The 24,252-nt window shown below is 36.1% G+C and overlaps 1 protein-coding gene across 1 annotated transcript; it reads left to right on the forward strand.

Moving 5' to 3' along the window:
* Nucleotides 1–2,922: 2,922 nt before the first annotated feature.
* LOC131071664 (peroxidase 39) lies at nucleotides 2,923–4,640 on the forward strand. The gene is made up of 4 exons (XM_058007598.2): nucleotides 2,923–3,187; nucleotides 3,317–3,508; nucleotides 3,850–4,015; nucleotides 4,158–4,640. The coding sequence occupies exons 1-4, from the start codon at nucleotides 2,984–2,986 to the stop codon at nucleotides 4,559–4,561; spliced, it is 966 nt and encodes a 321-aa protein (XP_057863581.2). The 5' UTR covers nucleotides 2,923–2,983; the 3' UTR covers nucleotides 4,562–4,640.
* The last annotated feature ends 19,612 nt before the right edge of the window (nucleotides 4,641–24,252 follow it).

Genomic DNA, 24,252 nt, shown 5'->3' on the forward strand with positions numbered 1-24,252 from the left:
TAATGATTATTTGAAGATAGATTTTTGAAGATTACTATCATCATGGAAACTAACGTAGACCTCTATTTCTATATGTGTGCATATTCTTACCATAATTTTTGCATGCTCTTTGAATTTTTTCCTATATAGATTCTTTAAAAATTAAATGAGCTTTGCAAGCATGACATGATAAAGATCTGGGAAATTTGGGGCTTTGTAAAACATTAAACTTTTATAAAGTTTAATATGGGGTTTTTTGCTTAAAGCATCTAGTATAGGTTTCTTCATGAATAAAAATAGAAGATTAAAGTTGTTATGCACTCTTCCTCCAAGTGACAGCCAAAAATGTTCCTTTGTTCTAAATTCTTGTCTACATGACATTCCAATGTTGCAACTTTATTTTCTTGTAGAGATTCTTTCTAGCAGGGTTCCTGACTACATGAGATTCCAAAGACTCATCTTCGAGTGCTTCCAGAGTTTCTTTCTAGTTGGACATTATTTGCAATGGATATACAATGGCATCATCCCAACTGGATGTTCACCTTAGAGCTCATTTTCTATAGATTCATATCTTCCTGTCTTCAGATGATCGGTTTCTATGTTCGGACCATGTACCTATCTATTCATCCATTTGAACAATGCAGAATATGTAAAACTGCATTTTCAAAGTATCCCAGAGGTACTCATGTAGTGGTTTCTATGATTTTGATACAATCATGTTGCAGTGTGGATTCATTTGTAGTTCTTCTTCTTCGTTGACAATTGCAGCTTTCTTCTTTAATTTGAATAAATGGTTAGGAGTTTCTCTCAATTGGGTTTTCTCCTTTCTTCTTTGTAATGGTTTTCTTAATCAGGCTTTGTGGCCAAGACCTATATCTCTCCTTAGTTAGACTTAAGGGGGGGTGTTAGCAGTTTAAATCATGCAGCGGTAGTAATTCCAATGGTGGTAACTCCAGTTTCTTTCCGTCATTTCTGTGATTTATGGTTATCGCCTATAATTGCATGATATTGCATAAGCCTAACTAAGCTAACCATGTAAACAACAAGTTAAACTTAGTTTGCCTCTTCTGTTCATTTCAACGATTTCTGCATGATCAACGTTCATGCATTGGTTCATGATTTGTATAAAATCACTAGCTAGATATGTATTATGCTATGCATAAAATTCTACATGGTATCAGAGCTAGATTGCTAGAAAGAAGAAGCATCAAGTAGATTTTTGAAGATTACCATCATGATGGAAGCTGATGTAGACCTCTATTTCTAGATGCATGCATATTCTTCCCCTAATTTTTGCATGCTCCTTGATTTTTTTTCCTATATTGATTCTTTACAAATTGCATGTGCTTTTCAAGCACGACATGATAAAGATCTAGAAAATTCGGGGCTTTGTAAAAATTAATCTTTAAGAAAGTTTATGTGGGGTTTTGATTAATGCATTTAGTATAGGTTTCTTTCAATAAGTTTCCTAATAAATAAAAGATTAAAGTTGATATGCACTCTATTCTTTTGTTCTACATCCTTGTCTACATGAGATTCCAAAGTTGAAACTTTGTTTGCTCCTAGAGATTCTTTCTAGCAGGGTTCCTAACTACATGAGATTCCAAAGTCGCATCCTCAAGTGCTTCCAGAGTTTCTTTCTAGTGGGACATTATTGAGCAATGAATAAACAATGGCATCATCCTAATCAAAGGACATTTTGCAGTTCTTGAGCTTGGAGCACATTTCTGTAGATTCATATCTTCCTGTCTTCAGATGATTAGTTTCTATATTCAAAGACCGTGTACCTGTCTGTTCATGCATTTGAGCAATACAAACATTTTCAAAGTATCCCAGAGGTACTCATGCAGTGGTTTCTATGATTCTGTAGAATCCTGTTGCAGTGTGCATTCATTTGCAATTGCATCTTTCTTCTTTAATTTGAATAATGGTTATGAGTTTTTCTCACTTGGTTTTTCTCCTTCTTTGTAATTGGGTACCTCAAAAGGCATTTTTGCCAGGACCCATAGCTCTCCTTAGTTAGGCTTAAGTGGGGGTGTTAGCATTCGGTAAGCTCCAATCTTTCTACGTGGTTTGTAGAGAACAAGGTCAACTTATATCGCATGCTCTATTTTACACTAAGCTAACTATGGAGAACTACGAATTAGACTCACCTATACTCTACTTCATAATTTCAGTTTAATTGATCTAGATCTTCATAAAGTTCATGCATCTCATGCATAATTTCTGCTCCTATGATCTATATATCATTTGTAATCATACAGATTTGTAATAATAAAGATGATTGAATTGAATTAATTTAGTTTTGATTTTCTTCTCTATTTTGCTTGCAAATTTTGCTTCTTTCTTTTTTGCCTGATCTATTTTGTTTTGCAGGGATAGCTGCAAAATTCTACAAATATATTATTTTAAGGATGAAGTCTAATTTCCCCTATCTTGTTACATTTCAATAATTATATTTCTATAAATCATTTCTTTCTTTATACTACTTATATTTATATCTTCTAACTAGTTTAATGTAACTTATGAGTGATAGGATTGCATTTAGATATGACTTACCCTTTCTAGAGTGATATGATGTCATTTCTCTTCTTATATATCATATACACATTCCATCACTAATTTTTTATTTTTTCTAAAATATGAAACAAGATACAATGTCAAGATTACAAGCAACCTAATGTCTATCACCTCGATCTTCTAAAAATAAATGTCACATGGACGATTCAAATAGCTTATTTAAACTTGATTGCACATGCATGCCAACCAGCTCTTTCCCTATTTTAGCACTATATCTCTTCACCCCATGTCGCTTCACAGGTGTCCCTCCAGAAATCAATAAATGCATAATGAAAAGAAAACTGAGGGAGGTGATTCTAATGTCAACTGTCGATTAGAGATATATTGTAATTCTTAAATACAATTGTTGCCTTTGAACGTATATAAATAGGAGGCATAGTTAAACGTACAACACACAGTCAGCTGTAGAAGAAAGAAGATAACAATGGTGAACGTTTTGTTCATAGTGGCAGCCCTGCTTACAATTCAATCCGTGTGTGAGGGCGTAGGTCTTAAGCATAAGTTTTATAAGAAAACGTGTCCTCCAGCAGAGGCCATAGTCAGAAGTGTGGTTCGGAAATATGTAGCAAAAAACCCAACTGTTGCGGCTCCTCTTTTACGGATGAATTTCCATGATTGTTTTGTGCGAGTCAGTAATGGATTTATTCACCCTTTTGTTATTGTCTTAATGTTTTATCTGATTTACTCATTCTTGAGCATAGATCGCACTCTGTAACTTAGAGGACTCTTGCACTATAACGTGGTGTTTGTTTTTTAGGGTTGTGATGCGTCAGTGCTTCTGAATTCCACTTCGACGAACAAAGCAGAGCGAGACGCCCCTCCAAATCTGACACTTGATGGATTTGACGTAATTGATGATGCAAAAGCAGAATTAGAGAAGAAATGCCCAGGCGTCGTTTCATGTGCTGACATTATTGCATTGGCTGCCCGAGACGCTGTTCTTACTGCGGTAATATTTCTAGAAAACGATCATTCAATCTCATCTATAGTTGAGTTTAATAGTATTTCGGTTTTGATTTGTTTAGTGTGTTTTTTTTAAATTGTATTAATTGATTGGGTTTATTGGGGTTAAATCACACACATTAAGTTTTGATTTTCAGATTTGAGAGTGTTAAACATTCAGAATTTACTGATATTCTTAATACTTAATATGTCGATTAGTGTGTGGATTAAGACTTCTATTGTAGAAACTAGTGTACTTTCAGATGAATCATCTACAACAAATTACAACAAATTAAAGTACAAGTGATTTATTTAAACATATATGACTAGTTAATTTCTATTTGACAGAGTCGAGGTCCATTTTGGCATGTGAAAACTGGACGAAGGGATGGAACAATTTCTAATGCGACTGAAGCTTTAGCCAACATTCCCTCTCCATTTTTTAACTTCTCTCAACTTCAAGCATCATTTGCAAAAAAAGGACTTAATGTCGAAGATCTTGTTGTTCTCTCTGGTAAGTAATGAACAAATTCTTTGAAATAGTAAATAACATACATAAATTTTGATTTGTTTAGATCGTTCATCTGATTTTAATAAATACAGATATATAAAATGAAATTAAATATAATTGGATGAAAATGATTGTGAATGTATAGGAGGACACACAATTGGAAACAGCCACTGTCCTTCGTTCAGCAGGAGGCTTTACAATTTCACAGGAAAAGGTGACATGGACCCTTCCTTGGACCCTGCCTATGCACAAGTATTGAAGAAGAAATGTCCCAGCCTAGCAGACAATACAACCTCTGTTGAAATGGTTCCCAATAGCTCCGTGTCCTTTGATAGCAATTATTATACAAATCTTCTAGCAAACAGGGGCCTCTTCACGTCTGATGTTGCCCTTCTCACAAACCCAGCTGCGAAACTACTCGTTGATGGAGAGGTGAAGGAAAAGAGATTTTTCATAAGCTTCCGGAAATCCATGGAAAAGATGTTAGAAATTGGTGTTTTGACGGGAAGTGCTGGACAAGTTAGACATGTCTGTGCTCTTGTGAACTAAATTTCTGAGGTTGCTAGAGCCTATCTTAATAAGCTTGTAAAAGGCATTGGAAATATTAACTATTTATTATAGTCTCGAACTGTGAATGCATTAAAATGATATTCTCATATTTAAATAAATTGGAGCAAATATATAGAGCACTCTTCAATTTCAAAACTTATTATTCCTAGTACTTGCATTAAAAAGAGGTGCAATGGTTACGTCAATAGTAAAATATAATTTGAATAAAATATTGGAGAGTACAAATCACAGAATATAAGCAAGAATTTTTTTATTATTTATAACAGAAACAAATTGAATAAATTGAAGATGACCTTGTCATTTGTTGAACTTGATTTTTACAAAATTTTCGAGAAAGTGAAATTTATGTATTGATGTCATGGAAAGTGGTTATTGGAGAGTACAAATCACATAATATAAACAAGAATTTTTTGTTATTTATAACATAAACAAATTGAATAAATTGAAGATGACCTTGTCATTTGTTGGACTTGATTTTTACAAAATTTTCAAAAGAGTGAAATGTATGTATTGATGTTGTGGAAAGTGGTTTTCCATAACAAAAGAACCTCAGTTGGAGATATCATAGTCAAAATGATTTCTTTGTTCCAAAGGGATTGTAAGGATTGGTACTCCTCTAAGACCTTGAACCTAGCCAATATGTCAAGGGGTATGGGTAACTATACAATGGATAAAGCCGATAGTAATTTATATAATTATAAATGCCAAAAATGTCTAACAATTATTTATTTGTAATTAGTTAGTTGAATTAGACACTATTTTTTGAATTTTTAGAAAGCTTGGTATTAGAAAGACAACTTCTATTTTTTAAATTTTTTATAAGAATATGATCGATCCTTGCTTAGGTCATGACATTTTTTAGTAATTCATGAATTTCAATCTATTTTGCAACTTTAAAATATTTGTCAAAATGATCAAATTTTTAAGAAAATTATAAACCATGTTGCCACAATTTAACACGTCAAGATTATGAATTATTTTTGAATAGTTCTAAACAATCAATAATCAATAAGAAATAATTAGAATTGTTTTTTATAAAGATAAACGAGTTTTACATGGAGCCGAAACCAAAAGTTTTACAAAAGCCGGCCATTAGCCAAACAAACATAAACTAACAGCAAAACAGGGGAGCACCCCAAAACATTCCCAAAAGAAAAAGAGATATAGATGACAAACAAAACAGAAGAAAAACAATCAATTAAGAGAGTGCATCAGCTCCTTGTTCTTCTGGATGGCAATCTTATTGATTTCCTCCAGTTCTTCCATAATGAATCTAGAGGTTCCCTTATTCATGCTCTTGCCTCTGGTCTTAGAACTAGGGCTAGTGGTTTTGTTGTCTCCAGCAGCCATGTCTTCACCTCCAAGATCTTTCTCAGGTTCACTGTGCATGGATCTATATTTCGCAACCATGACATTGATCTTTTCGATCCCCTCCATACTATTATTCATGGCCTCCTTGCTTATGTCGACCAGGTTCTTGAGGTTTTTCTTTATCTCTGCCATAGACTGTTCCACCTTTTCAATTATTTGTTCATGGTTGCATTTCATAACCTCGACATCATGGGAGAGCTTCTGGGTCATAATCATGAGCTTCTCAGATTTGCTAGGCTTTGGTGAACCTGTGAAAATATCAATAATCTCCTTTACCCCCACTTTGAGGGTATCAATTTCTCTCTCCACCCATTTCCAATAGCTCTCCTAGATTTTGGTCGCTTCCATGACCAAGTTCATTAGAGTACCATTCTTATGTAACCCATGGTCCTCTTCTTTAGGCATGGTCCCTTGCTTTTCCTTTAGGATGTTAATTGGAATGTCCATTTTAATTTTCTGGTCCGAAGTCTTCAGACCATAGTCCTTAACCACAAGATTCTTCTTTTTAGAAAGGGGCTCAACCTTAGAAATCAGTTTGCTGGTAGATTTATATTTGTTGGCCGCCCATCTGGGGGGATTCTTACTGCTAAATGTCCCAGGGGTGACCATCATCTCACCTTCTTCCACTGGCTTATAATCAGGGTCATCAAAAGGAATGGCACCCCTACTATCCTCCAAATCCATTTTTGAGTCAAAGACTTCTTGAATATTAGTATGTTCCCCTTTCTCAAATAGAGAGGGCACAACTTCAAGGGTCTTAGCATACTCCATGATGAGCAAAATAAGCCCTCCATGAAGAACAGGATTATTTGGATTCTCCATATGTTTTTCAAGACTATTCTCTAAAGAGGAGGCTAGATAGAAAGGAATAGAAATGATTTTACCATGCCTAAAATGGTTCAAAATGGTAAAATGGTAGGGAAAGTTACTGACATGTTTGCCATCAAGCGTAATATACCTCACGATGAGCTCAACCATGTCCACCTAGGGAGCCATAAGATCTTTCCTATTGTAGCCACCATTAACCATTTTGTTAACTCTTGAGCGCTCCTTATCTTTGTCAAAATAATTCGCCAAGTCCTCCTCCCTAGTTTTCCTATTTCTATATACTACCGGGTGAATTCACAAAACTGGTTCCCACTTTTGCCAACGAAAGAATTTGGCGAAAGTGGGAATTTCGGATTTGACAATGTTCGAGCGAAACATAAATGTTCGCTCGGACTACCCCTACGAGTCCGAGCGAACCAAACGGTTCAGCAGGGTTCGAGCGAACACGGTGGTTCGAGCGAACCCATTAAAATATCGATATTTAATGGGTTCGCTCGAACCCCCCGTTCGCTCGAACCCTTGGCAGTTAGGGTTTTTTTTAAAATTTTATAAATATCGAAAATGACAGTTAAAAGGTCATTGTTATATTTGACTTTTTCTGTCTGGTGGGGGTTAGATCGAACCAGTCATCAGCATCACGTCATCGAGCATTGTCTGCAGTAGTTAGCATCTTTCTTATTTCAGTTTTCGACCCTTGTTATATCAGGTGCACAAAATAACCCTTTGTTTGGTTTAATAGTGTCTTTTTTTATTAAATTTGTAAATAATTTATTTGTTAATTTAATTTTTTAATTAAATAATTATATATAGTTATTGGTTTTGAACATTTTAGAAAAATGTTTGATAATTTATTGTTTTTCATTATTTTAGAAAAATGTTTGATAATTTAATATTTTGATTGAAATGTGTAAATTTGTTTTTAAAATTACGTAATTGTATCTAGATGTATATTTTTTTCAACATTTTAAAAAATTGTTATGAAAAACATAGAAAACTACCCTGTAGTAAATCAGATCTTAGAAAAACATTAGCAAAAAAAGAAAAACGTTAAAAAAATTAATTTAAATAAACATTAGAAAATTTAGATACCAAATTTAAACAAATTAGACAAAATAAATTTCCTCTACAATGTGACCTATTTTCACATCCTATTACACGCACAACATGACCCCTTGAGACCACATATGACACTATACGTTCTCTTAGGAGGTCATAGAGGATCACATATAATATAATAGTGTACATGTATGACATTCCCTTTAGGATCACATCTAGTGTCCTAAGGGGTCATACGTGGTTCTAAGGTGTCACACGTGTTATAACACATGCGGGACCCCTTAGAATCGCATATGACCCCTTATAAAATTGTAGGGTGAATGACATACCCCTTAGTCCATCAAATAGTGTCTTAACACATACGTGACCCATTAAAATCGCATATGACCATTTATAAAATCAATCTTAGTGTGAACGACATATCCCAAAACCCATCACATAGCGTCTTAAGGGGTCGTATGTGGTCCTAAGGGGTCACGCATGCTTTAACACATGCGTGACACCTTAGTAGGTCACATAGGACCCCTTATAACATCCTACTATACATATGACATTCCCCTTAGGATCACATAGTGTCATAAGGGGTCATATGTGGTTCTGAGGGGTCATGCATTTGTTATAACATATGCATGACCCCTTAGAACTGCATATGACCCCTTATAAAATCCTAGTGTGAACGACATACCCCTTAGTCCATCACATAGTGTCTTAAGGGGTCCTATGTTGTCCTAAGGGGTCACGCATGCATTAACACATGTGTGACCCCTTAGTAGGTCACATATGACCCCTTATAACATCCTACTGTACATATGACATTCCCCTTAGGATCATATAGTGTCCTAAGGGGTCATATGTGGTTAGACCCACATATGACCCCTTATAAACTCCTATAACCACATATGACCCCTTGTAAAATCCTAGTGTGAACGACATACCCTTTAGTTCATCACATAGCGTCTTAAGGGTCGTATGTGGTCCTAGGAGCCACGCATGCATTGACACATACCTGACCCCTTAGTAGGTCACATGTATGACCCCTAATAACATCCTACTATACATATGACATTTCCTATGTGTCGTAAGGGGTTGAATATGTGGTCCTAAGGGCTCACGCATGCATTAACACATGCGTGACCCCTTATAGAATCCTAGTGTGAACGACATACCCCTTAGTCCATCACATACTATCTTAAGGGGTCGTATGTGGTCCTAAGGGGTCAACATGCATTAACACATGCGTGACCCCCTTATAACATCCTACTGTACATATGACATTCCCCTTAGGATCATATAGTGTCCTAAGGGGTCATATGTGGTTTGACCCACATATGACCCCTTATAAAATCCTATAACCACATGTGACCCCTTATAAAATCCTAGTGTGAACGACATACCCCTTAGCCCATCACATAGCGTCTTAAGGGGTCATATGTGGTCCTAAGGGGCCACGCATGCATTGACACATGCGTGACACCTTAGTAGGTCACATAGGACCCCTTATAACATCCTACTATACATATGACATTCCCCTTAGGATCACATAGTGTCACAAGGGGTCATATGTGGTTCTGAGGGGTCATGCATTTGTTATAACATATGCATGACCCCTTAGAACTGCATATGACCCCTTATAAAATCTTAGTGTGAACGACATACCCCTTAGTCCATCACATAGTGTCTTAAGGGGTCCTATGTTGTCCTAAGGGGTCACGCATGCATTAACACATGTGTGACCCCTTAGTAGGTCACATATGACCCCTTATAACATCCTACTGTACATATGACATTCCCCTTAGGATCATATAGTGTCCTAAGGGGTCATATGTGGTTAGACCCACATATGACCCCTTATAAAATCCTATAACCACATATGACCCCTTGTAAAATCCTAATGTGAACGACATACCCTTTAGTTCATCACATAGCGTCTTAAGGGTCGTATGTGGTCCTAGGGGCCACGCATGCATTGACACATACCTGACCCCTTAGTAGGTCACATGTATGACCCCTAATAACATCCTACTGTACATATGACATTTCCTATGTGTCCTAAGGGGTTGAATATGTGGTCCTAAGGGCTCACGCATGCATTAACACATGCGTGACCCCTTATAGAATCCTAGTGTGAACGACATACCCCTTAGTCCATCACATACTATCTTAAGGGGTCGTATGTGGTCCTAAGGGGTCAACATGCATTAACACATGCGTGACCCCCTTATAACATCCTACTGTACATATGACATTCCCCTTAGGATCATATAGTGTCCTAAGGGGTCATATGTGGTTAGACCCACATATGACCCCTTATAAAATCCTATAACCACATATGACCCCTTATAAAATCCTAGTGTGAACGACATACCCCTTAGCCCATCACATAGCATCTTAAGGGGTCATATGTGGTCCTAAGGGGCCACGCATGCATTGACACATGCGTGACACCTTAGTAGGTCACATAGGACCCCTTATAACATCCTACTATACATATGACATTCCCCTTAGGATCACATAGTGTCATAAGGGGTCATATGTGGTTCTGAGGGGTCATGCATTTGTTATAACATATGCATGACCCCTTAGAACTGCATATGACCCCTTATAAAATCCTAGTGTGAATGACATACCCCTTAGTCCATCACATAGTGTCTTAAGGGGTCCTATATTGTCCTAAGGGGTCACGCATGCATTAACACATGTGTGACCCCTTAGTAGGTCACATATGACCCCTTATAACATCCTACTGTACATATGACATTCCCCTTAGGATCATATAGTGTCCTAAGGGGTCATATGTGGTTAGACCCACATATGACCCCTTATAAAATCCTATAACCACATATGACCCCTTGTAAAATCCTAGTGTGAACGACATACCCTTTAGTTCATCACATAGCGTCTTAAGGGTCGTATGTGGTCCTAGGGGCCACGCATGCATTGACACATACCTGACCCCTTAGTAGGTCACATGTATGACCCCTAATAACATCCTACTGTACATATGACATTTCCTATGTGTCCTAAGGGGTTGAATATGTGGTCCTAAGGGCTCATGCATGCATTAACACATGCGTGACCCCTTATAGAATCCTAGTGTGAATGACATACCCCTTAGTCCATCACATACTATCTTAAGGGGTCGTATGTGGTCCTAAGGGGTCAACATGCATTAACACATGCGTGACCCCCTTATAACATCCTACTGTACATATGACATTCCCCTTAGGATCATATAGTGTCCTAAGGGGTCATATGTGGTTTGACCCACATATGACCCCTTATAAAATCCTATAACCACATATGACCCCTTATAAAATCCTAGTGTGAACGACATACCCCTCAGCCCATCACATAGCGTCTTAAGGGGTCATATGTGGTCCTAAGGGGCCACGCATGCATTGACACATGCGTGACACCTTAGTAGGTCACATAGGACCCCTTATAACATCCTACTATACATATGAAATTTCCTATGTGTCCTAAGGGGTTGAATATGTGGTCCTAAGGGCTCACGCATGCATTAACACATGCGTGACCCCTTATAGAATCCTAGTGTGAACAACATACCCCTTAGTCCATCACATACTATCTTAAGGGGTCGTATGTGGTCCTAAGGGGTCAACATGCATTAACACATGCGTGACCCCCTTATAACATCCTACTGTACATATGACATTCCCCTTAGGATCATATAGTGTCCTAAGGGGTCATATGTGGTTAGACCCACATATGACCCCTTATAAAATCCTATAACCACATATGACCCCTTATAAAATCCTAGTGTGAACGACATACCCCTTAGCCCATCACATAGCATCTTAAGGGGTCATATGTGGTCCTAAGGGGCCACGCATGCATTGACACATGCGTGACACCTTAGTAGGTCACATAGGACCCCTTATAACATCCTACTATACATATGACATTCCCCTTAGGATCACATAGTGTCATAAGGGGTCATATGTGGTTCTGAGGGGTCATGCATTTGTTATAACATATGCATGACCCCTTAGAACTGCATATGACCCCTTATAAAATCCTAGTGTGAACGACATACCCCTTAGTCCATCACATAGTGTCTTAAGGGGTCCTATGTTGTCCTAAGGGGTCACGCATGCATTAACACATGTGTGACCCCTTAGTAGGTCACATATGACCCCTTATAACATCCTACTGTACATATGACATTCCCCTTAGGATCATATAGTGTCCTAAGGGGTCATATGTGGTTAGACCCACATATGACCCCTTATAAAATCCTATAACCACATATGACCCCTTGTAAAATCCTAGTGTGAATGACATACCCTTTAGTTCATCACATAGCGTCTTAAGGGTCGTATGTGGTCCTAGGGGCCACGCATGCATTGACACATACCTGACCCCTTAGTAGGTCACATGTATGACCCCTAATAACATCCTACTGTACATATGACATTTCCTATGTGTCCTAAGGGGTTGAATATGTGGTCCTAAGGGCTCACGCATGCATTAACACATGTGTGACCCCTTATAGAATCCTAGTGTGAACGACATACCCCTTAGTCCATCACATACTATCTTAAGGGGTCGTATGTGGTCCTAAGGGGTCAACATGCATTAACACATGCGTGACCCCCTTATAACATCCTACTGTACATATGACATTCCCCTTAGGATCATATAGTGTCCTAAGGGGTCATATGTGGTTTGACCCACATATGACCCCTTATAAAATCCTATAACCACATATGACCCCTTATAAAATCCTAGTGTGAACGACATACCCCTTAGCCCATCACATAGCGTCTTAAGGGGTCATATGTGGTCCTAAGGGGCCACGCATGCATTGACACATGCGTGACACCTTAGTAGGTCACATAGGACCCCTTATAACATCCTACTATACATATGAAATTTCCTATGTGTCCTAAGGGGTTGAATATGTGGTCCTAAGGGCTCACGCATGCATTAACACATGTGTGACCCTTTATAGAATCCTAGTGTGAACGACATACCCCTTAGTCCATCACATACTATCTTAAGGGGTCGTATGTGGTCCTAAGGGGTCAACATGCATTAACACATGCGTGACCCCTTATAACATCCTACTGTACATATGACATTCCCCTTAGGATCATATAGTGTCCTAAGGGGTCATATGTGGTTAGACCCACATATGACCCCTTATAACATCCTACTGTACATATGACATTCCCCTTAGGATCATATAGTGTCCTAAGGGGTCATATGTGGTTAGACCCACGTATGACCCCTTATAACATCCTACTATTCATATGACATTCCCCTTAGGATCATATAGTGTCCTAACATACATATGACGTGTTAGATCTCTCTATTCTTGAATTTTTTATGTATGTCAAAGATTTAAATATGTACATGTACATTAGATCTCTCTATCTCTTTGAAATATATGTTATCTCTAGATCTGAAATATATGAACTCTCTCTCTCTCTCACTGAAATATTTGAAATTTTTACATGTATTTTTTGAAAATGAAAATGATCTCTCTCTCTCTGTCATGAAGATTTATATGTATATAATCTCTCTCTCTCTCTCTCTCATGAAAATGATCTCTCTCTCTCTCTCTCTCATGAAAATGATCTCTCTCTCTCTGCTTACGTATTTATTTTAACTTTATGACATGTACCTAGATAGATGGCATCCCAGGATATACCTTCGCAGGCTCCTGATCAGGATCCACCTTTGCAGGCTCCTGATCAGGATCCACCTTCACAGGCTCCTGATCAGGATCCACCTGCGCAGGCTCCACATCAGGAGCCACCACAACAGGATCCTCCACAGCAGGATCCCCCCTTGCCCGATATTGCCACTATTTTTCATTATAGTGATCGAGAGCTGCATAGGTTGAGGGCCATACTAGATGACCCTCGTACTGATGGCGTGTACAAGAGTACATGCACGTCCATTTTTGACAGTTTGCAGACATTGAGGGATCGCTTAGTATCTCATACCTCATTCTCACCTGAGGTTATAGAGGATATATATAGACAGTTGAGGAGTGAGGTGAGGGGTCCTCATTCTTTTGCTGATGTGGTGGGGGTGGTCTCGAAGGAGACCATCAAGGAGAGATGCTTCCCACAATATTAGGAGAAGAGTAAGGTGAGGGGATATCAGGTTACCAGATGTATTGACCCACAGGTTGCGTCACTGATTTACCCACGATTCTTAGCAGCCCATGGTCGTTATCCTAATAACGACCAGATTCCATTATACTTTGCACAGCAGGTATTTGCTGAGGTTCATTGTCAGATGAAACCAAACTACCTTGATATTCCGGGATATTATGGACAGGGGAGAGGCAGGATTGCTGATAGAGATGCATACCGTAGGCGTGATAGAGCTCCGCCTAGACACAGGGACCTTGTTGGCCAGAGATTTCCTGCAATAGTCCCAGCCATGGCACCCATAGCAGATCACGTTGTGATTGCTTCTCAGAGAGAAGCAATTGATAGGATTGGACATATTGCATCAGCAGCAGCCACCATATCTTCTGACAGGGTGGGCAGATATATGATGACTCGACCACGTTCGCGATCATCCATAGATCATGCATCTTCTAGTCATGGGGGGGCTTCAGATTCAGATGATCGGTATATTTCTGCTGGCATCCCCTCCCCAGATGAGGTAGCAGCTATAGTCGGAGGTAGTAGACATGTACAGATGTCGCAGTATTTAGTCGAGGACCTACTACATGCTTATAGTTTTATTTCATCTCGACTTGGGATACCATTGGGTGATGTTAGAGAGGAGATTCTCAGAGATGTTCAGGCTACAGCGGCATCGACGCATACCCCGAGGCAGTCACAGCATTCTCATCACTCTACGCATGCTCCAGGCACTGACCCACCTACAGATCACTCTGTTGCTGCAGAGGAGGAGCTACGAGCTGATGAGCTCCATATCACAGATGAGGGCCGGTTGGATTCATGTGAGGAGATACGAGCTGATCAGGTACATATCACAGATGAGGGTTTGGACTCATTTGAGGATCAGCTGAGAGATTTGAGCCATACTGGATTTATGGACATGCTACTACAGTCAGACACTTCATCCACGATGCCCACTCATCTAGTTAGCCCCTTACACTCCTCAGTGATACGTACAGCTAGAGAGAGATATACTGGCACGAGTGATGTTGTTGATATGATTACGGGACAGGATCAGTCTACTATACAGCCTACTCCAGGTGATACACAGGTATGTACATGTACATGTGCGTTTAAAATTTTAGAAGATATGTATACTTACATTGCAAATTTGTACCTAATAAATCTATATATATATATAGATCTCATGTTTAATTTAAATAATCTAGAACTTTCTAAGTTTTAATTTGTAGATCATTTAAATTGATTGTGGACTAATCCTTAAATTGACAGTTAGCTCATGTCACTCCTTCCTTGAGCTCTGAGCATGTGCGTAGGAGAGATTCTTTAGATGCTGACATTAGTGTACAGGTTAGTTATGGTTTTTGGTATATATATATTTGATGTACATGCACGTCTAGAGAGATCTATATATATTATATTTAATATTTAAATAAATTCTACTTTTGCAGGACTCCCCCTCAGATGGTCGCTCAGTTCGTAGCCGACATGATGATCCCCAGTGTTGATTTGCTCCAGACTTTATAGCTCATTTACATTTATCTTTTTATATACTTTCATATTATATATATATTCATGCACGTACATGGAGTTTAGACTCTAGATTATACTTTATACCTGATTTATGTTTGACTCTGGATTATACTTTATACTTTATACATGGAGTTTAGACTCTAGATTATACTTTATACCTGGTTTGTGTTTGACTAGAGCTAGATTATACTTTATACATGGAGTTTAGACTATAGATTATACATGTTATAAGTTTTATACATGTTTGATTATATTATATTTATACACATGTTTGATTATATTCTAGATTTATGTACATGATGTTTGATTAAATTAGATTTAAATACATGATTGATTAGATTGTATATTTCATGCATGTGTACAACGACTTGTTTAGACTCTAGATTATACTTTATACCTAGTTTGTGTTTGATCAAGATCTATTATACATGTTTGATTATATTAGATTTATACACATGTTTGATTAAAGATTAGATTTAAATTCATGTTCAAGATTAGATTGTATATTTCATGCATGTACAATGACTTGTTTAGACTCTAGATTATACTTTATACCTGGTTTGTGTTTGATTGATCTATTATACATGTTTGATTATATTAGATTTATACACATGTTTGATTAAAGATTAGATTTAAATTCATGTTTGATTAGATTGTATATTTCATACATGTACAATGACTTATTTAGACTCTAGATTATTCTGTATACCTGGTTTGTGTTTGATCATCTATTATACATGTTTGATTATATTAGATTTATACATGTTTGATTAGATTAGATTTAAATACATGTTTGATTTTCAAACAAACTTGATTTAAATGTATTCAATTATAAATGTTTGATTTTCAAACAAAAGAGTATGTATGAAATGAACAAACTAAACTAAGATAGGTCATGTATTGAATAGTTCACATCCAGTACATGTATATTACATAGGTATGTATATTTGTAGGTATGTGAGCTTCTAGGTATGTATATTGTAGTTAAATAGTTCACAACATGTACATGTCCTAATTCCATATTAAATATATCAATTTTACAAATGTACATATTATGTATTCTAATTTAAATATGCATTTTTTAATTAAATACAAATACAATTACATACAATTAAACACGTGCACATTTAAATACATCCTAATTTGATATAATGTATAAATAAACTTAAAAAAATATTTATCCTAAATAGTTTCAAAACAAGTTACTTGAGATCTAGAATTTATAGATTGAACTTTTACATTAAAATTCAATTCAAGTGGATTACTAAATTATGTATATATAGTTCATACCACATCAAGTGGTTCACAACGCTCTTCAATAACACTTAATATTTTGTCATGATCTTCACTATCTAGTCTCCACTTTTGAGTCCGCCCTCGACGTGGAACTGTTTGAAGAATTAGGCCAACAGCAATGACCAAGTGACTATACTGATATATACCTTGTTATCAATTTGGTATTCAGTGAAATGAATCCCATGTTGAACAATTTTAACTTGTTTGAAATATGTCCCTTGCACTACAACTGATCCTGCATGTACATGTATATAAGAAACATGAGAAATTAAAAAAATTCACAGAAGCGATTTGTATGTATGTACATATTCAAATCAGAACTCAAACCTGTGGGAAATGACATTCCATCACTCATCTCAGATTTTGATAACTTCTTTCTCTCTTCTATGCAACGCAATAAATAATAACTAACACCTTCTATATTTCCATCTTCTGCTATGACTGCAAAAATATCTCCTGCAATTTGACACAATTTAAATAAATTCTAAGTTATATGTCATTTTTAAGGAAATGTTTACATGTGTACGTCATGCACATACATACCTTTTTTAATCAATCCTGAAATATGATCGTAATCACCAGAAATCAAAGGAATGTCTTCAAAGTTTTCATCCTCATTTGAATCCTCGTATGTGTCAGAAACATCTAGTGGCACCATTTTCCATTCACTAACATATCCAAGCTCTTGGTTCTTGCAATCAACATAGTTTTCGAAAATGCATTCAGAACAAAAACATGAATAATCTCTAGTGTATAATGTCCATGGGCGATTATCTGTACTCATGACACAATGCAAAGATCTTGTCCTCTCCACACTCTTGCATCCATGCATTGATTTTCTATCCACATCTGTAAAATGTACATGTGTACAAGAATACATACATGTAGATCAAGTTGTTAAATTAAAAAAAAATAGAATAAAATACTAAAAGAGAACACGTACCGGTTATCTCCCAAAACACTCTATATGGAATGGGCTTATATGTTCTTGATGATGATTCCCCAGGATAATTAGGTTGTTCAAAGTGTTTCTTACACCATTCAACAACATCATGTGCATTTTCTATATGTTCTCCTGTGTACTTTATTTGATGCTTTCTTATAGCACGTTTGATACAAGCTCCTGCACCATCATGTTCACCCTTTCCATGACCACTCTCAAAAAAACTCCAAACATGTGGTATTTTGTCATTTCGATGATATCTACATAGTGCATAAAATGGCCTCGAAGATTTGAATTGTGCCGCACATCCATCAGACCAAACAAAATGTTTAACTATTGTTATGCCTCTATCTTTCAAATATTCAAAAAACTTCTTAAAGCAATGTTGTACAAAAAGTGTGTCATGCTCCTTATCATCACTGATATAGAAGTGGTACTCTTTCTTAATGACACGATTTTCAAATGTACTATCAACACCATCTAAATTCATCTGTGCATGTCGATAACACACATGCACGAAAATAGTGATTTGCTTTGAAAAATAATACTCTGATTGAATCTCTTTTTGATGCACAAAAGAGTAATTCTCTGCGAAGTCAACTACAGATAAAATAGTTCCAAGTGGGAAAGTGTCTCTTAATCTTTTAAATTGTTCTGCTTGCCACTTGGCAAAAAAACCATGGCATATGTATGGTTTTATCAACTTACGAAAATTTTCCATAAATGTTCCAATAGGTATTTCTTCTTCTACATAATCTAGTCTTGTAGATTCCTTTCCAAATTTTGTTTCAATTTTTTTGTACTTATAACTCTTGCAATTTACCATCTTCCTCATGTCAGTATCTTCATCTCTCAAAGGCAATTTAGCCAAGTCCCCGCATGTTCCACAAATTCCTCTTATGCAATTTATTTGACCGGTTGCATTATCATCTGATTTATCACATAAGATGGATGCTATAAATTGACTTGTTCGTTTAGGAGGAGCATTTTCATAACCATCATTATCTTCTCTAATCTTTCGAAACACCTGATAGTACAAGTCAAATTCGATGTGATAACGACAACAACAAGTTTCGAAAACTTTGTTTAACTTCACATAATATGGCCTTAACCGTTCAAACATGGTTTGTCCAATCTTTATATGAGGGTTTGTTTTAGTAAACAATACATACAATTCATGTTTTGTTGTGTCTAGCCAATGTTTTACATGGAGATCATAACGATCAGGACCAATCCTTTGCTTGATAACATCTCTACTATTTGATGAAGGGCGAGTATTATCATTCCAAAAACTTGTCACAAAGTTCCTAACAACATCTTCAATTCTATCAGAACAAGGAGCTCTACACATAATTGCCCAATTCCCTTCTGAGGTAGTATCATCCAAAATCTTTCTCCTTTTAACATATTTAGATATTGTCCTTCTACTAAAACCAAACTCAGATGACAGTGAAGAGATTTGTCTTTTTTGAGGCAATCTTTCATTTACTAAAGATGTCAACATCACTCTTCTTGAAATGGTCTTATCTAGTTTTCGAGATTTTTTACCAATGTTCACCAAACCTTTCTTAACATTATCAACAATAGATTTTTGTAGCTGAGAATATTTCCTCTTTTGATTTGTTGTATCTATACCCAACAATTTCATTGGATCTATTAAGTCTTTATGAGTAAGTACAATTGATAACAATTGAGCTTTTTCTAGTGTAGTATCAAGATTGTTGAAATGCGACATTATTTCTTTTGCACTTTTATTCATTGACCTCCTTTTAGTATGTCTAGGTTCTTCACTGAGACGTTTCAACTCATCCACATCCATTTCAAGTAAATGATCTAAATTTTTATAAGAAATATTTCTCTTCACCTGTTTAGCTAGATCCACAATATGCTCATCCATATCAGTGGTAGGAGGTAAGGAGCCTGACCCCTCTCCTTCAAAGGTCTCCATTGGTTCAACTTGGACAATCTCCTCCCTATGTTCATCAACTATATTGTGTTCTTCAACAGGTTCATTTGCCCGTTCTGCACATAATTTAAGAGTTTGTGTAAGGTTCTTGAATTAATCAGAGATTATTCAATTAGGATTAAGAATAGGGGTGAATTTGGCTTAAAGCTTTACATGTTAAAATTAAAGCCCATTCAATTTGGTTTATTAAATTTAAATACTTTTTTAAGACCTTATTGTTATAACTCTAATTAAATTACTTGTTTAGGTTTAAAGTTCAATTTGTTCTCAGGTTAGGATTAAAGTTCAATCTCTAATTTTGAGCACTAATTTAACACATAAAATAAAATTTTGATAAATTAGAAATTCCAATTTTGAAAATTAAAAGTACAAATATTTTGATGCATGCATACGATAACTTAGGTGACCTCATATTAATTTGTTATGGACCATAATGTAAGTGGACTATAATTTGTCACATGTGAGTATATTTAAGACCTATTATTGCATAATAGACCTCCTAATCTGAAATGTTTTTGCATGTACGTGAAGTTGAATATAAATAGTTCACCTAAATTATTCAACATGTTTAATAGGAGAAAAATGCAATTACACAACAAGCAAGTTGATGGAAATTGAAATTTGCAAATACACATGTATTATCTCAAATTAATTATGTTTTCCAATTAAAACAAAATTATTTTTAATCCTATTAAAAATATTAGATAAAAAATATTGAATTCTAATTAATTGATACGTAATACATATTAAATTAAATATCTTCTTTGTTATAAATTTATGTCACATTTAAGAACTATAATCAATGTAATAGTCCTAATAGGCCTTATTATTAAAATCAATATGACCACATTTGAAAAAATATTTCACAAAATTAATATGCTTAACTACCCTTAAGACAAATATATTATGTGATATTAAAGGACCTATCACATGAAATTACTTGTACATGTAGATTAAATATTCAATATATATAATTTAGAACCTAAAAATTATGACATAATAGGTCTTATCTATTATAAATGAACTTAATTATATAGGAGAAAAATGCAATTACACAACAACCAAGTTGATGGAAATTGAAATTTGCAAATACACATGTATTATCTCAAATTAATTATGTTTTCCAATTAAAACAAAATTATTTTTAATCCTATTAAAAATATTAGATAAAAAATATTGGATTCTAATTAATTGATACGTAATACATATTAAATTAAATAGAAATAAAATTAAAAATACATACTTGCATCATGATATCTTTGTCTTCTTTGTTCTCGATATCTTTCTTCCGTTTCGGGAGAATAATTCCTTGCAGTTTTATTTTGCCTTCTCTTCTCGTTCCCCATGCTTTTACAAAAAACCTTCAAATTATTCGCTTTCAAAATAATTTTCAAATATCTTCTCTCATCCAAAAGTGCGAATTATTTTAATCATTTGAGTGATAAAAAGCGAAAAAAAATTATAGATATTTATACGATTCCACAAATGAAAAAAAAAAAAAAAAATGCGTCGGCCCGTGTTCGAACGAAAGCCGACAGTTAAAAATTGTTGGGTTCGCTCGAACATGGCAGTTACCAAAAAATGCGTGCCAAAATTTAGCTCGGGGGTTCGAGCGAATGGGGGTTCGCTCGAACCCACTTTGGTTCGAGCGAACCCAATCCGATCGAACATGTGTTCGATCGAAACCCCAAAATTGGAAGTTTCTCCCAAAAAATTTTAGAGTTCTGAAGAATTAATGACTTCGGAGCTCTGGTTCAGTACACGAATGAAATAATCTTCATAACCCAAAAATATTAGATGGTAGTACTCGAAACAAGCTTTCCAACGGATATAATTTTGTTATATTTTGAATTTATTATGTTCTTGATTTTTTAATTTTATTAAAAGTTGGTTTTTAAACGAACATGAACTTCTCTGTTCAATGCATTGGGAAAAATAAGAAACTAATTCAAAAAAATTTTGAAAAATATCTATGCCCTTGGTATTGATGTCTTCTTTCTAACAAAAAAAAAAAAATTGAATTTCGATTTATATAGAACAAGTTATGTGTTCAAACGTAAACCTATGTTTGAATTATGACTAGTCGGACTTCAAAACTTTATAAAATAAAAAATATTGAACATATCACTATAAAACCAAATGCATGCCCTGGATATTGATGTTACAAACCAAAATTCGAAAGAATTGAGTTTTTATCATTTATAGAAAAAAAGTTATGCGTTACGGAAGGCACATCACTCTTAAAAAATGTAGTTTGTTGTAAAAAACTACTTTTCGAGGGAGATGGAAAAATTTTTAAAAAATCTTTCAAAAAAAATTGAAAAAAATGTATATAGAATCTACAAACAAAATGCTAGAAATCACTAATTTACATCATCTTCAAATTTTTAATAGTTTAAAAGTTATAGTTCTCGGAAGTTGAAGATTATTTTTAAAATGTACATCTCAGTGTCAAAAGTGGCAAAAAAGTGGGAACCATTATTGTGAGTTCACCCTGCAACCATTCATCGCCATACTAGTAACCATCGCCACCAGGGTTTCTCCAACTGGTAATCAGCACCATACGCCCTCAGAACCCCTTTCTTCCACCCATTGACAAAGGTTTCCGTGAGCAGAGGAGAAGGGCCATGAACTCTTTCCAGGAAGGGGACAATTCCCCCATCAATGATTTCCTACAACACATCCTTGCTTTTCTTCCATTTCTCAAAAGTAGGTAGTTCTTGCTTGTTCTTGTCCCCACCCATAATGATCTAGGTTGCCAAACAACAAGAATTGGGTGACACTAGAGAAGTCTTCGAATAGTAGCAGGAAATGGGCCACATCAGAAGTCTCCAAATAGTAGTAGAAAATGGGCCACACAATTAGACAAAAAATCCAGGAACAAGGGAAGATTCTAGATCTTCGGTTAGGGAAAACAAAAAGGAGCCATTTCTCCAACAACTCAATCAAATCATGATTAAAGTTCAATGATTATCTCAAATGGGTGGAATCATCACAAGCCAGATCACACAGGTTTTTTGGGAATGAATCCCTAATGCTCCACCATTTAGCTACCATGTAGCCCACCACCATATTGGCCAGTAGATCTATCACTTTGTTGCCTTCCTAAAATACGTGCAAAATTTTGAATTCTTTAAACTCATTTATTATATCCCAGCAATCCTTGATCAGATTAGCAATCATCTAGCTAGGATCTGTGCGCCCATTCAGACAGTTGATAGTGTTTAGTGAGTTAGACTCCAGTAAGACCTTTCTAAAGCCTTCTCTTTTAGCCATCTGTAACCCAATGTGGGTGGCCCTAGCCTCCGCAAAGTGGTTGGACTAGGTGCCTAGAGGGAGCGCCACCGTAGAAACCAACAAACCCATATTATTCCTAGCCACTCCCTCACACCCAGCTAACCTAGGATTCCCTTTAGCCGCCCAATCCACATTGATTTTGATCCATCCCATAGGGGAGATGCTAAAGAAAAATTTGTCTGCACTGCTTAGTTTTGTGCACTGGAATGGCAATATGCCAGTCAATTTTCCACCATTTGATAGTATCCCATTCCTCCTTGAGAGTAGGGAGGGCATGGTCATTCTTTCTGCTGGGGCAGGAGTACAGAAAATTCTCCTTGGTAGAATTACAAATTCTAGTAGCCACAACAAGTGTAGAAGATTCCAAATCTCTAAAGACTATTTTTTCTTTCTTTCCAAATACCCCAAGCAATATGAGGAAGAGACAAATTCCAGAGAACTCCCAAAGCCTAATTGTCGAAGGGGCACTTCCATTTAAACCACATCCTTTGAACAAAATCAGGGAAGACCCAATTAGTGTTCCTGATATCCCTGACAAAAGAGTAGTGTAGCAGCAGATGACCAACATTTTCCTTCGCTTATTTGCAAAGGAAACATCTATTAGTAAGAGTAAGACCTCATTTGCAAATATTTTCAATGGTAGAGATCTTACCCTGCATAAACAACCAGAAAAAAATGTTAATTTTCAAAATTAAGAGCTTATTCCATATACCTGCCCAGAAGGGGAGGGGCAAAGTTTCTGGAGATGAACTTATAAGCATCGGCAACCTTGAATTTCCTAAAAGAGGATAAATTCCAGAACACTTCATCCTCCACATGAGAGCAGGGGATGTGTATACAATTCAACCAAGGTTGGATAGGTATCAAAGCATTATCCACAAAATTGAGATTTAACTAGGCTTCATCTCTAATATAATCAGCCAACTAGGAGCCAATTTTTTTGAGACATAAATCTTTGAAAGGAGAAGCCCAAACAAAACCTGATAGGGGGCCATCACTAGTCCACCAGTAATCCCAAAACTTGATTTTGGAACCATTCCCCAGCACCCATCTGCAACCATGCTAAATAACTTTGAAGGATCCAAAGAAGTTGCTCCATAAATCAGAAACAACATGGAGAAGATCACAAGAATCCAGAGTGTTTTGGATATCCAAAATGTGGTATTTATGTTTGAAAATTTCAATCCATTCATTATTCTTTTTGACATCTCCACAGTTGCTTGGCCATCAGGGCTTTCTTGAAATCTCT

This window comes from Cryptomeria japonica, chromosome 9, assembly GCF_030272615.1.
Source record: "Cryptomeria japonica chromosome 9, Sugi_1.0, whole genome shotgun sequence".
NCBI lineage: Eukaryota > Viridiplantae > Streptophyta > Pinopsida > Cupressales > Cupressaceae > Cryptomeria > Cryptomeria japonica.

Bases quoted from the DNA above. Each gene is read 5' to 3' on its own strand.
- LOC131071664 (XM_058007598.2), top strand. From the start codon at position 2,984: ATGGTGAACGTTTTGTTCATAGTGGCAGCCCTGCTTACAATTCAATCC. The intron at 3,188-3,316 runs GTCAGTAATGGA...TTTGTTTTTTAG, and splicing joins TCCATGATTGTTTTGTGCGA to GGTTGTGATGCGTCAGTGCT. The intron at 3,509-3,849 runs GTAATATTTCTA...TCTATTTGACAG, and splicing joins GAGACGCTGTTCTTACTGCG to AGTCGAGGTCCATTTTGGCA.